The following is a 14,215-nucleotide window of genomic DNA, read 5'->3' on the forward strand; positions in this document are numbered from 1 at the left end:
CAGCTGTTAGGATTTCTGGAAGTTGAGAACCACTGTTCTGCTGCTACTATGTTTCTTCATGTGCTTCATGTTGCTGTTTCTCTTTTTTAAAGTAGGCCAGGGCCATTTCTACATAGGCCCAAATGCTGATGAAACCTGCATTTTAAATGCTGATTTCACTTGAATTTGGTGTCTAGAGGGCTGGCCAAACCCTCACTTTTTTGGTGGATTGGCAGCCATTACCTTCCCAAGTCAATCTGTGATTGGTCTGGGATGTGCCGTGCCCCCACACCCACTCCCCCGTCCTCCTACCCATTTCGCCCTAAAATTTACCTGGCCTCCAAAAAGGCATGAGGCTTACAGAAAAATCACACATCAAAATGACACCAGAAGTTTTGGAGGGGAGCATCCCCCTTCCCCTCTTCAAAACTCCTAGGGCATTCGAATGATGTGCCAGGAGTTTTCAAACTAATGGGATTAGCCTGCAGCATCACTTTTGACACTTGAGGCTAATCTGTTTTAAATTCTGAGTTTCCCACCTGTGCAAATGAGGCCCAGGAAGCCAACATTCCCATAGATACGGAAGGGGCCTAAATTCATCTCTTTTATTGTAAATCCAGTGAATTAGTGGAGACAAGCACTTGTGCAATTTTCATTGATTCAGTACATCTACTATCTCTAGAGTTAAACAATTTGATTTAGGCCAAAAACGTAATCCTTCCTTTGCCTGATATTTTTCCTTTTCAACTTTTCCTTATCTAGCTGATTTACTGCATGAAAACTAACATAGCCCAACATTTCCCTTGCAGAACAAATGCAAGTTTAAAAATTGGTCCCACTTTGTGGGGAAAAATAAACAAAACAACTAGCAATGCAGGGGAATGTATGCTTCTATTAATTTGCAATATGTTCCAAGTGAATGTGTTGTCGAAGGCTTTCATGGCCGGGATCACAGGGTTGTTGTATGTCTTTCGGGCTGTGTGGCCATGTTCCAGAAGTATTCTCTCCTGACGCTTCGCCCACATCTATGGCAGGCATCCTCAGAGGTTGTGAGGTATGGCATACCTCACAACCTCTGAGGATGCCTGCCATAGATGTGGGCGAAACGTCAGGAGAGAATACTTCTGGAACATGGCCACACAGCCCGAAAGACATACAACAACCCTGTTCCAAGTGAAGTTTTCCAAAAGGAGAAATAGCTGTAAATCATTAATTGTGCTAAAGGGGCCATAATTGCAAGTTCTTCTAATACATCATTGAAAGGGTAGCTCTAGAAGCTTTAGTTCCACTCCTATCTCCATAAGCATCTTTTCAAACAGACATCAGCTATGAGCTACTGCAGAGATTTTATGGATTGTCTAATTTCTAATATTGTGAAATGTTGCTAATAAAGCTCATTTGTTAACAACAGAAATTCCTAAAAGAATTTCCTTTTAATATGGGTTTTGGATGCTGAGTTAGATGATGTTATTAAACACATTTTGAACTAACTGATATCATTTCTGCTGAGCAACTTTACTTTACAATACAATATAGTACAATTCTATACAGGTCTATTCAACAGTGGGTCCCGCTAAGTTCAATATGACTTACTTCCAGATAAGTGAGTATAGGAAAACAATCTCAGTATGTTTGATACAAAGGTTGCTTTATTTTCCCTGTAGTGTAAATGTTGGCCTGGCTTCCATTTGAAGGATGATGGCAGAACATGTGTAGACATTGATGAATGTTCGTCTGGCTTTCCATGCAGCCAACAGTGCATCAATACATATGGAACCTACAAATGCCTATGTGCAGACGGTTATGAAATGCAACTTAATAACCAACATAGCTGCAAATCTCTCTCAGGTATTATCTATAGAAATATTAAGGACTGAATCCACTTCTTTATAAGCTACTGCCATTGATAGTTAGGGAATGCCATTTGCCTTCAATGTGACATAGTCTTACTTAACTTTGTAGAATTAAACTCTAAATATGTTTTAAAATTATATTTGAAATACAGTATAATAGCTCTTGTAGTGCCAAGAAAGCTGTCTTAAAACTGAATTTCTTTCAGAAAAAAACACCCCCTGTCATAATAATATGAAAATATTTATTTATTTTGTGACCTTTGTGAGTCATGCATAGTTTGAAGTATATACTGTTGCCACTGCCATTTTTCCACCTAGACAATCAAAAAGTTCAGAAATGGCACCATGGTAGAGAGAGTAGAAGGGGGTCAGTGCCTCATTTAGATTTTCCCAGAACATATTAATTTCTTGCCTTTCACCATTCTATTCAAATATTGTTTTTTTCTGATGAAAATTATGTTAATTATGTTGATCCATAGAAAAGTTAACCCAGGTTTTTAGGGTTGATTTTTAAAATAAAATTTCTAGACATACATGAGTATATAGTAAATCAGGTTCCCAGATCTGGATGCTGTTCTAGATACTCCAGGTGAGGAAAGATAAGAGTGCTGCTCTAAAGTTTAGAAAACACAATCTTCTGACCATTCCTGGTTCAGGCTATCGGAAATACACCAAAGCCCACTTTTCCCACTCCCCCCCCCCCATTTCTCCCCTTCAACAGGAATCAGTGCAGCAAAATACTGAGCTGCCTGAATGTTAAATAAATTATTATTAGAGGTTATTTATATACCAATACATATATGATTTATTACTCCTCTGTGCCATTTTCTGTCCTATTTTAGTGTTAATTTTCCCAGTCCTCATCCAACCTCCTTCACCCTAGTCTAAATGATAGAAACTATAGAATAAATTCCTTTCCCCTGTGATGTGTTGAATAGAATTCTTTTTTCTTCAGTTGTCCTTAGGAAGTTTGTTGCATTCAGTGACTCTGCAGCTTTCTTTCTTTCTTTATCCATCTTTCACTTTATTTCTTGTTTTATTTCTCCTTTTCACTCAATCCAGAATTCTTGGATAAATGTCTTCTTTGTTCCCATCCTTTGTCATCTTTCCTTATCTCTGTTCTCTTTTCTCCTTCATCCCCACTAATGCCTTCATTTAACTTTCTTTTATTCCACAATTTTCACTTTATTTCTCTTTTTCTCCTCCCTTTGCTAGTTCTTATATAAGTACCCCTCCCTCCCTGCATGCCTTCATTACCAGGATCCATTGTTGCCTTTCTGTTGAATCCATTATTTTCACTGAAATTGATGTTTACCTCAACATTCCTGTAGTTGCTTTCACATCCCAAAATCTATTCTAAAGATCTGGGGAAAGAAACCAAGAAGAAGGTCCCAGTTCTGCTGATGTTATATACCAAAGTTTATCATTGAATTCCAGCCTTATTTATTACGTATTTATTTGGTTTGCTAATGTTTATAAATTACTTGTAGTCAACACATCAGAAGAGTATACATCAATACAACATAAATATGGATAATGCAGAATGTATAAATTAACTAAAGTTCCTGTTACATTCCACAGCCACACAAATGTTACAAATATATATTATTATATGCCACACTTTTTTCAGAACCAGTTATCTTACTAACTAAAAATTATGGCATACATTAATTTCAAATGCCTGACAATTTGAATTTCCCTCTGTTTTAATGTCAACTGATACTTATCGCCTATTTGTTCCTTAAAAGCTAGGCTAAGTAGTTATGTTGAAAATTTATTTTGGAACTGAAATTATTGTGAGTGCTAATATATTGTTTGCATTACAAAGGGTAAATCAAAGTACTCTGAAAGAGAAGCTAATTGAATCTCTTGCTCAGTTTATGACACATCATTGATCTTATTTGAAATATTGTGCTTTTAATGTTTCTTTGATCCTTAACACTGTTCACACCATGTAGCATTTTATTTTTCGTCACTTGTGTTTCTGTTCTTGAAGTTCCATAAAATTACTGAAGATCTGCCATAACGTTTTCTCACTTTTTCCGTATTTAGATGAAGAACCATTTTTAATTCTGGCTGACCATCATGAAATAAGAAAAATTACAATTGATGGATCAAACTATACTTCAATTAAACAGGTATAATTATCACTATTTATAATTATATACTTTTAGAATTAAAACCCCACATAGTTTGGCTCAGGTACAGTAAATTCCATTGATCAGTTGCTAAACACCTGCTTTTAATTCTATTTGCTTGTATGTTAAAATTTGTAATTTACCTTGCGTCCCATATTGGTGCCATCGTCATCGTTTTTATTGCCTTACTGCCAGATTTATAGAAATAAGTGTACAACTTATGCAGTCAAATTGTATAGTGCATGAATGTCCACCCAGCCATCAAAATACACTGGGTGATTCTGGGTGAGTAATACTCTTTTAGAGGAAAGCAAAAACAAACTTCCCTTTATAGAAATCTTGCCAAGAAAACCCCATAATAATTATGCCATTGGAAGTCAAAAAAGTCTTGAAGGCACACAACAACAACAATCAATCAATAAATCTTTGTTTAGAAAGATTTCTGCCAGTTTTAAACAAAAGAAGGAAAATGTATTCCACCATATTGTGAGTGTGTTGTTCACCTAGTGTTGACACTACATTGTAACCATGTTGGGTTTTCCAGGGCATACCAGACCCTCTGTCCTGCTAAATGTTTCCCTTTTATAGATATTATGTTTTGTAATTGCACCACCAGCATCTATAGTACCTGGATCATTTGGCATATACTGTCAAAATTGGCATGTATACTTCTGACCTAAACCAGGTCCTTACCTCTGACCTAAACCAGGTCCCTTTTTTGTGGACCTTACGACAGCCTATGACATGATGCAACATAGGAAAATGCTTCATAAAGTATACTATATCACCCAGGACTATTATTTTACAAAAACTGTCCAGACCCTTCTAGAAAATCACAGCTTCTACGTGGAGTTTTAAGGCAGGAAAAGTAGATGGAGGTGGCAAAATAATGGTTTACCCCAAGGCAGTGTTCTTGCACTGACTTTGCTTAACATTTTTACTAACGATCAGCCACAACCACTACTCACAAAGAGCTTTATATATGCTGATGATCTTGGCCTAACAACACAAGCAAAATGCTTTGAAACAGTCGAAATCCAACTTACTAATGTCTTGAAAGATCTCTCCAGCTACTACAAAGATAACCATCTGAAGCCTAACCCTGCCAAGACACAAGTGTTTGCTTTCTACCTACAGAACCGTGAAGCCAATAGGAAATTGAAAGTTACCTGGGAAGGCCAAGAGCTTGAACATTGTTTCCATCCTAAATATCTTGGATCTAAATACCTTAGATCGAATACTAACATATAGGAAACACTGCATGAACACCAAGCACAAAGTAGCTGAACAGAATAACATCCTGAGGAAACTTACTGGCAGTGTATGGGGTGCAGACCCAAAATTAATAAGAACATCAACTCTGGCCTTGTCTTACTCAACTGCTGAGTATGATTGCCCTGTTTGGCACAAGTTTCCTTATGCGAAGCAGGTGAACATAGCATTGAAATAAACATGCAGAATAATCACAGGATTTCTCAAACCTACATCTGTTGATAAACTCTACAAGTTAGCTGGCATTCCCCCCCCCCCCCCCCCGATGTGCGATGGGAAGTTGCTGCTAACTGTGAGAGAAATAAGGTTGAACACTGTGAAAGCCACCCACTGCATGACTAACAGCCTCCACCCAGTAGACTCAAATCAAGGAAAAACTTCATGAGGACCACCACTCCTCTTGACTTTCCCCCAGTGACAATCCTCCCCCTTGTGTGACTGTGGAGCAGAGCAGACAACTCCGCATCTGTCCTCAGTGTCCTGCCTCATGTACAGAGGAAGATTGCTGTTACCTGTTTTTGGTCAAAAGATATTTAGGCATTTGTGTTCCTTCTATTTTTATCAGTTTTATACTAATTTATGCAATGTTTTGATATGAAATAAATAAACCTAAACAGGCATTTCAATTATGTGGCATTCATCCCTTGTATAAACTGTATTGGAAGCTAGTTCACATATTCTGAAAGGAGGTCAACTTGCCAACTTTTATTTTTCTGTTGTCCTACCTTAACTGCCTTGTCATACCTTAACTGCCCCATCTCCTGCTTCCCCTGCCCCCCCCCCCCAATGTTTCATAGTCTAGCAAAAAATCACATGCAGACAAGATTACGTCTGTACTAAAAGAAAAGCAAGACATAGTGTATACAGAAGCAATTATGAAAGCTATTATAAGGAAAAAAAATGTCTAAAATTTAAGCTTCAAAAAAGGGGGTGTGCTTTTCATTCAATGGTGTCTTATATTTAGTGAAATGCAATATATAACTATGACCGAGTATATACCAAGCATTAGCAAACTTTGGCCCTCCAAGTGTTTTGGATTTCAACTCCCAGAAATCTTGGCCAGCTTTCCGGCTGTTATGAATTGTGTGAGTTGAAGTCCAAAACATCTGGAAGGCCAAAGTTTGCCCACACTTGGTATATACCATATATCCTGTCAACCATTTTTTTCTCAAATGGCAACAATGTTAGGGTTATTCCTATTCAGACCTATATGGTTGTTTTGTATGCATGAATACATCAGTAACCAATAGTCCTTAATTCAAAAGCCGCATTTTAACTCTATATTGTTGCAAAAGATTAAAATAGTCAAGCAAATATGCAAGAGACGTACTACTTTAAGCCTATGTTGTTTTGCTTAATATTTTATCATCAAACCTGTGGGCATTGCAGTGCTAATTTTATTAAATCATGTATTAAAAAAAACAAGATTAATCTCTTTTTTGGTTTTTAGGGTCTAAACAATGTGATTGCAATAGACTTTGATTACAGAGAAGATTTCATCTATTGGATAGATTCCAGCAGGCCAAATGGTAGCAGAATAAACAGAATGAATCTGAATGGAAGTGATGTCAAGGTGATTGAGAAGTAAAAACGGAGTATTAACATTATTTGGATTCCAAGTAAATATTGTTGTAAGACAAAGTTTGGGTCAGTAAAAATTATAACTACAGAATAAACTTTGGTTGGATCAAAACTTATTCCTACTTGGAAAAGACACATTGAAGTCATCCTGTTTCATTGATCTCTGTGTCTTTTATACATATGCCTAAGTCTGGAGCCAATATTTCAATATCTGTGAATCTACAGGTCACTTATGATCTGCTTGCATAAATACAAGTAATATTTTTATAAAATTACATGCTAGTTTAAATGCAGTTGTAAAAAATACATTTCAGCTATTGTTACAGTCATGAATAACTAGTATCACTCACAAAAATGCATGCAGAATGTCATGGTGCCTGCCATAGGTATATTGCTTTATTTGCTTGGTCAACATTATTATTGACACAACAACGTTGTATGACACAGCAAACAAGATAGACATGCTGGATTTCGTTTCACAAAACCACAAGTCGAACACTTCCCAAGTGTCTAGGACTGTGTGATGTATTTTCGGATGATGCGTGCAGATCCCAGCAGGGTGGCCTTTTGCAGTTGGCAGATCGTAATTTTGTCAATGTCTATTGTTTCCAAATGCCGGCTGAGATCTTTTGGCACGACACCCAGTCAACATTTTTATTATTATTATTATTATTATTATTATTATTATTATTATTATTATTATTATTATTTTAATATGACACAGCAAACAAGATAGATATGCTGGATTTCGTTTCACAAAATCACAAGTCGAACACTTCCCAAGTGTCTAGGACTGTGTGTGGTGGTGGTGGTGATGATGATGATGATGATTATTATTATTATTATTACTGAGCACTAATATTGTACATAGCACTTTATGATAAAACAACCAAAAACATTGGGTCCTTCCAATGGTGTACAATCTAAAATATATCTGGATACACATAAACACATAGAGGAAAGAACAAATAACAAAACACTAAAGTGTACAAACCAATTGCAAAATAAATAATACTGCTTGCCCTAAGCATATTGTTTTATTTGCTTGGTCAGAAAAGTTTACATTGTAAGAATACTTTGTTTTATTATTTCCATTTAAGTTTTACCACAACCCTTGGGAATTGTAATGTTTGTTTTTTTAGTGGCATAGTAAAATAATGATTTGCTTTTCTTTCGTTTTTTATTTCTGGATATGGTTCATCATGCAGATTGGCACCATTTTCTATCTACAGCTTGTTTTTTTCCTTACATGTTATATTGATTAAACCACAGTTAAAAATGTTATACTGATAAAATCAAACAAATTGTGCGTGTACCAGTCTAGAAATCAATTTTAAAGATTCTCCATGGTTTAAAACAAGTAACAGATGGAGCGGAGTGCAGTGAACTCACTGTGAAAAAAGGAACAGATTGGGGGAAATTAACTCACATCGAGTATAATATATCAGGCAATTATCTTCATTTGGAATGTAGGACGTACTATTGGTTTTTTTGTACTTTACCATTAAACCATCTCACTCAACCTTATTTGTATTATTATTGCCCATCCTTATAAAAAGGTATGCTTATTAATTTGTGGTCTCTGCAAATGAAATGACAGCATCCACAGAGGTTTTTTTTTCTCTCTATAGAGATCTGCAATGTGTATGGATCCATGCATTCATTTTGTAGCTTTCAATTTTCCTGGTGCTTGTGTGGTGCTTTTATCTGGATTACAAAAATTAAAATCATTCTACAATTCACTTACATGTCTGAAAACACTTGTGGAAGTTCAGCAAAACTGTTTGTCTGGGTGTTGTTGTTTTTTTTAGCTTTTTTTAGTTGATAATGTGCATCAATGAACAATTTCTCCAGGACATGTTTCTGAAAAAATAGTATGATGAAGTGAATATTATTCTGTAATACTCACTTTATAGAACACATGGTAAAACTTTTTCCTGTATATTGAGATCCTTTATAAATACTTTCCAGTGTTGCTCTTTCCACAAACTAAAATTTCTAAAGGCAGTTACTATGAGCCAAGAGCATATATTACTGGTTTTGCATACTCAAGCAGAAAATGTGATTTTGTTTGCAGGAAGTACTGAATGTGAATATACACAAAGCAAAAATGACTAGATATAGATGTGGAGACTTCTTCTCTGTACCTTTAAGTAATGACCAAGTACTTATATGGTACTCCCTACAGTAATTCCCACCAATTGCAACCATTGCCTTTAATTGCCTAAATATAAGGATGAGAATTCTTCATATCTCTATCAAAAGACAAAAAGCAGGATGATAGTGATGATGATGATGATGATGATGATGATGATGATGATGATGATGATGATGATAATAATAATATCTTTCTGATGAAGGAGAATGCTGGCAGCAGCCTCTTTCTGTACTGAGGCAACAGTTCACTTAGCAGCTATATATTTGTCTCCTAGCACCAAAAGAATCAATTCTTGCCCATTTCATGCAAAATGTCATTGACATTTGAAAGTAATAAGATCTCCGAAAGAAGACAGTGCTATAACATGGGATTTTGTTAAGAACAATGCTTTTTTTAAAAAAGGTCCATGGGTATGTCTAACATAGGAGGCTGCTTAATAACAAGTCAGATTATTGATTTGTCCAGTTCAATATTGTTAGCTCTGACAAGCAGTGGGTCTCCCAAGGTTTCAGACAAGATTCTTGCTTAGTCTCATCTGGAGATCACAGATACTAACCATGATTGATCCAGTTATTGAGTAAGATGAGGCATGTTCAGGGTTGTACAGTGGGAATGATGGTAGTTTTTGTCCCAACCATTATTGTGAAAAAGAACAAGACAGTTGAATGAAACTACTATTTAAGCCTAATTTTATAGAATCTTGTTGATTTACAGCTTTTGTTTTAGTTTATTGTTGTTTTGTAAATTAGGTCTCAAATAATTGAAGCAATATTAATTTTCGGCTGCAATGCTACACAACTAGGAATGAATCTGGTATAGTGATACTTATATTTGAATAGATACATATAGGGTTTTTACTATCTACAAAATTGCATTTATCAGGGCAATATAATTATTTTATTTCAGAACAATCTTTTAAATCTCCTTTTAAATAAAAAGAGATTTCTTCGTATTCTGCTACTTATACCATTTTCATTTCTCTAGGTAGTTCATAACACAGCTGTTCCTAATGCACTAGCAGTTGACTGGGTTGGAAAAAATCTTTACTGGTCTGATACAGAAAAAAGGATTATCGAAGTATCAAAACTCAATGGATTATATCCTACTGTTATTGTAAGCAAAAGGGTGAAGTTCCCTAGAGATCTCTGTTTGGACCCTCAAGTTGGGTAGGCAACGTTAATACAATAGAAATAGTGTTGACTGATCATCTAGTAGTGATGTATCCTTGTCATCATAACCTATGCTTAATGAAAACCAATTTTGTGGCTTGCTTAGTGTTACAATTCTGCATACAACCATCTGAAAGACAATAGAAGTTAATATAATCTTGCATAGAAACTGAGAATATGTGCTTCTCCATAGTATTCGTGTTTTACAAATCCATTCTCATGGAACCTTTTGTCAGATTCCATTCCTGGACTATCTCCAAGTGAGATGTAGTTTGAGTTCTAGAATCCACACATTGATGGATACATCTAGAAAGAAATTGCACATATTTTAAGTGTACAAAGAGAAATGTGCAAAAATGAGAGATTCACAAAAGTGCTGGTTACATGCATTAAGCAATTCATAAAGTTACAAATGTGCACAGACTTTGGCACATTTAAAAATAAATGAAAAAAGAAAGACATGATAGATTCATTTCATCCTGTAAGGACAAAGAAACACCATATAACGGCACAGACATCATGAGATGAAAAGAATATTTAAAATGTTACTTACTGCACCGAATGTGTCTTTTGTGTGCAGACAATGCTGTTATTTTGGATTTATTTTGCATAAAATTTGGACATGGTTGATTTGCATAGTAAATACTTGTTTAGTACACATCGGTTTTGTGCAAAAGTCCCAAATTGCAAACAGGCTTAGAAAACTCTGCGGTTTTAAAAATCTTTCTCGCAATAGGAAGAAATGTGATAAAAAAAAATACTTGTTGCTACTTTTCTCATTGCCAGTACCAACACGTTGTGTTAACCAGAGCAGGTTGGGAGTAATAAAAGGAGGAAATGTGTGTGTTTCCAGCAGTCTGTTAAACAACTCCCCTTCCCCCCAATAAGTTAAAACTGCAAATTAGTGTGAAAATTTGAAGCAGGGCATACAGTAGAATTTCGCTTATCCGACCTTTGCTTATCCAACATTCCGTCTTATCCGACGCTCTTATCTGAAGGGGGGAGGGCACCCTCCCTCCTTCCCTCTGTAATTTCCATGCTGAACATGCCTTGTGGTGTGGGTGGAGCAGGGAGAGCAATGAAGGGAGCAGGTGGCGAGAAAAGCAGGCAGGATTGGTAGCATCAGCGGCGGCAGCAGCATCAGTAGTGACATTAAGGCCAGCAGCCTCTCTACTGGGCCTTCTACCTTCCCCCTCTCCTGAGCCTTGTATCTCATCTTTTCTGGGGGCTTATGTTTTTCTCGAGCCTTGAGGCCCACTTCTGGGGCCTGCTGCTTCCTTTTTCCTCTCTGGGGCCTTTTACTGAGCATTAAGGCGTGTTTTTCCACAGGGCCTGGTTGCCCCCTTTCCGGAGGCCTCACAAAGCACCCAGGTCTAGGCGAATCCTTTCCCAAGGCCTCACGAAACAGCTGGGCCTTGCTGCCCTCCTCTTCTGGGGCTGGCTGCTCTGTGCCACTCTAGCCCTGAGGAGCATTGCCTTGCCTTAATCCCTTGTGTCTCTGTTGTTAGCGCCAAAGATAAGGGAACTGAGTGGGGTGGGGGCTATAGAAGACTCCGCATTATCCAACATTTTTGCTTATCTGACATTCTGCCAGCCTGTTCATGTCGGATAAGTGAGACTTTACTGTATTTGCAATGTTAAATTCTGATTTGACCCTCAGTGTGGCCACTGAGTCCCTGGGTTCCAAATTGGGCAACCTGCTGAGAGGTAATGAGCAATCTTAACTGAAGCACATTTACTGTTAGTTAGTACTGCAGTAATATAATGATATTTGAAATTGTTATGTTTTAACTGTTTCTTGTTGATAGCAAATCAAACTTGGAGGAGGGGCACACATTTGATATCAGTAATACAATGGTCCAGAGGTATAAAGAGTTCACATTTTTGCTTCTTTTTTTTAAAACAGTAAAGAGAATAGCTATCAATTTTGTTTCCTAGATATTTGTATTGGATTGATTGCTGTGAGTATCCTCACATTGGTCGTGCTGGTATGGATGGCTCTAATCAGACTGTTGTGGTAGAAACACAGATATCTAGACCAATGGCTCTGACAATAGATTATGTCAACAAAAGACTGTACTGGGCTGATGAAAACCATATTGAATTTTCCAACATGGATGGCTCTCGAAGAAATAAAGGTTAGTTGCATTCAAAGAAACAAAGTCAAGACAGCCTGTTCACTTAAATGTATGATACTTATCGTGGGAGAAAATGAACATTCATGTACCAAGAAATTTGAACTAAAGAATGGGTACTATGCCCTCATAGCAGAATGAATTATAATTTTAATTGAGATGGATACATACAATCGGCCAGTTAATTGAAGCTTAAATGTGTTTGTTTTTTCTTTTAAAAGAAAAATCAACTAATTAATGAATCTGTTCCAGCTCAAGCCAGAAAGCAGCAAGAATCCTACATATGATTTATGGAAATGTATGCAATGAATCCAGGCCCACTCGCCAGTCCTTACATATTGGGAAATAGCTGCTCTGATTGATGGCATCTGTTCCTCTATCACTGTTAGCCACAGTTTCCATCTTCTCCCATGAGCGAACTCTGATGTGAGGGGCAGAAGCAGGACCCTGTTGTAATTTCCCCTCATGCAAGAGATCACTCATGTGACTTGGGAACATCAGTCAGCTGCTTCTTGATTGACAAGGCAACAGATCACTGATATTTTTAGTGGCGGATTCCTGATACGTGCAGTTTTGAAGACTTAACAAACTATGGGCTTCAATATGTAACACAAGGGTGTAATTCCAGGATACACATAGAGGATTCTAGCCATTTACCTCGCACAAATGAAAATGTTTATTTGATTTCATTGATAAAAGGAAACCCATCAATTCATTAAAAAATGTTTATGTGATTCATATAGAAATATTAGTTGCTTACATTTCTTCCACTTCCCCTCTTAGTTACTTTAAAAAATACGAGACAAACTGTCTGGATCAGATAAAAATCACAACCATTTATCCTGTTCTGTGAGTTTTTGTTCAGATCAATTTTCTCCAATTAAATCTCACCATATCTCAGGTAGTAATTGTGTACAGGGATAATGATACAGACATTTTTCAACCTCATATTTATTTTCAGGGTTGCAACAAGATAATGTGTGTAAATTGCTTAACACTGAAATGCTGTATCTATATTGTACATTATTTTTCAAGTTTGTTCTATTTTTCCATATTTCTGCTAATCCATATTTACTGCTTATTGTATGCAGTTTGTTTCATAATAACAACAAAATGGGAAAACTCAAATGGGAAATTAGTTCTGAAAGGAAAAAAATGTATTTCCCTAACTTTATAAATTCTTAAGAATTGTTTTCCAACTTGATTTCTATTTTGTACCAATGCTGTGTATATCACTTCTACAGCTGATGCAAAATAGTTAAATAATTTATGAACAGGAAAAGCAGCTTCATAGATACTCAGGATATGGGATATGTCTGCCTATTGTAAATTGCATAAAGTCCAGGAAATCCAGGTGAAATTATAAAAACTCCCACAGAGCAGGCCTCTCCTATAGCTTTGAAGAGTGATAGGTTTTAAAAAATATATTACTGAGGAAAACATTACTTTGGGGTTGGCTCTAAGTCTGCTGGGAATATAAATTTATATTCTTTGATGATACCAGGCACAAAGATTGAATTGAAACAAGAAACCTATGTAAAGGGGAAGAAATTCATGCTGGGTCCTGAGGGATCACAGAAGCTCAAATTGCACTGACCAAAGCAGAATACATTGATCCCTTAATTTAGACCTGGCAAGGGCAGACTTTGGCCCTCCAGGTGTTTTGGACTTCAATTTCCACAATTCCTATTGACTACTAGGAATTGTGGGAGTTGAAGTCCAAAACACCAGGAGGGCTGAAGTTTGCCCATGCCGGATCTAGACGCTATACTCCTATTGATGCAGTGTAGAATTGCATTGGCTTTTTATTGACTCAGCTTGTGGTTTAGTAAGATTCCCAGATCCCTTTCACATGTACTGTTGTCAGGCCAGGTGTCACCCATCTTATATCTACATTGTGCCTTACATTTCTCTCTGTTGAAATTTATTT

General features: G+C 36.6%; 1 protein-coding gene across 5 annotated transcripts in view; it reads left to right on the plus strand.

The window, feature by feature from the left end:
• The window catches only part of lrp1b (LDL receptor related protein 1B), a 1,066,453-nt gene that overhangs the window by 933,909 nt on the left and 118,329 nt on the right, over window positions 1-14,215 (plus strand). For all 5 annotated transcript variants that reach the window (XM_016994954.2, XM_062970961.1, XM_062971003.1 and 2 more), the window contains 5 exons: window positions 1,644-1,827; window positions 3,885-3,970; window positions 6,693-6,815; window positions 9,966-10,147; window positions 12,089-12,288. In XM_016994954.2, the coding sequence (XP_016850443.2) occupies window positions 1,644-1,827; window positions 3,885-3,970; window positions 6,693-6,815; window positions 9,966-10,147; window positions 12,089-12,288 (775 nt within the window). The remainder of the gene's footprint in view (window positions 1-1,643; window positions 1,828-3,884; window positions 3,971-6,692; window positions 6,816-9,965; window positions 10,148-12,088; window positions 12,289-14,215) is intronic.

This window comes from Anolis carolinensis, chromosome 1 (assembly GCF_035594765.1).
Source record: "Anolis carolinensis isolate JA03-04 chromosome 1, rAnoCar3.1.pri, whole genome shotgun sequence".
In the NCBI taxonomy this organism is placed as follows: Eukaryota; Metazoa; Chordata; class Lepidosauria; order Squamata; family Dactyloidae; genus Anolis; species Anolis carolinensis.